General features: G+C 57.4%; 1 protein-coding gene across 1 annotated transcript in view; it reads right to left on the reverse strand.

The window, feature by feature from the left end:
• Positions 1-696, reverse strand: part of SPG21 (spastic paraplegia 21 (autosomal recessive, Mast syndrome)) — a gene marked incomplete at its 5' end in the record, with an annotated part of 31,947 nt that extends 31,251 nt beyond the window's left edge. The window contains one exon of the mRNA XM_011968069.1: positions 622-696. Coding sequence (XP_011823459.1) covers positions 622-696 — 75 coding nt within the window. The remainder of the gene's footprint in view (positions 1-621) is intronic.
• Between the last annotated feature and the right edge of the window lie 6 nt (positions 697-702).

Here is a 702-nt window from a genome sequence, read left to right on the forward strand (position 1 = left end):
TCTTTGTGCCAAAAGGAGCTGAACCAGTGTAGGTGGAGACAAAGGAAGCAGCATAAATGTCTAACTTATAACTCCCCAGGAAAACGAGAAGAGGAAAAATGAGACACTCCGGTCCCGCTCTGTTCCTCATTCCCCGTTCACAAACCTCACGCCTGGCCCACACTCAGCAACAACAAAGACATCTGTCACTTTCAGGCCGAGGTGCTGTCTCCAAAATTACTGACCTCTGCTCAGAGTTCTTAAAAGTTTGCTGAGAAAAAAAAAAAAATGTCCCTGGGCTGCAGTCGTGTAGCCCGAGGATGGGTTTACAGGAGGATGCCCCGGTTAAGCCCTCTGCCGCCCCCACCTCCCGCTGGAGACTCATACACAGCTCCCTGCCAGTCCCACCGGTGACAGCCACACAAAGGCAGGGTCGCAAGCACACCGACCACCCCACAGCCCACACTCGGCCCCAGACACACACTCACAAGGGCACGTGATCACGTGAGTGGTCACATGGACCGGCCCACTCAGAACATACTCACAAAGTCACACCAACCAAAGCAGCCACGCGCCATACACACACCTACAACCCCGCATACCGCACACCCAGCCGCTTCCCAGGGCTTCGCCCACCCTCACCTGCCGTGGCCGCCCCCACGTCCCTTCCCCTCCTTCCAGAGGCCGCTCTTCGCTCCAGTACGAGCGCGGGCCGTGGAGGCG

Source organism: Mandrillus leucophaeus, unplaced genomic scaffold (assembly GCF_000951045.1).
Source record: "Mandrillus leucophaeus isolate KB7577 unplaced genomic scaffold, Mleu.le_1.0 Scaffold12, whole genome shotgun sequence".
Classification (NCBI taxonomy): domain Eukaryota; kingdom Metazoa; phylum Chordata; class Mammalia; order Primates; family Cercopithecidae; genus Mandrillus; species Mandrillus leucophaeus.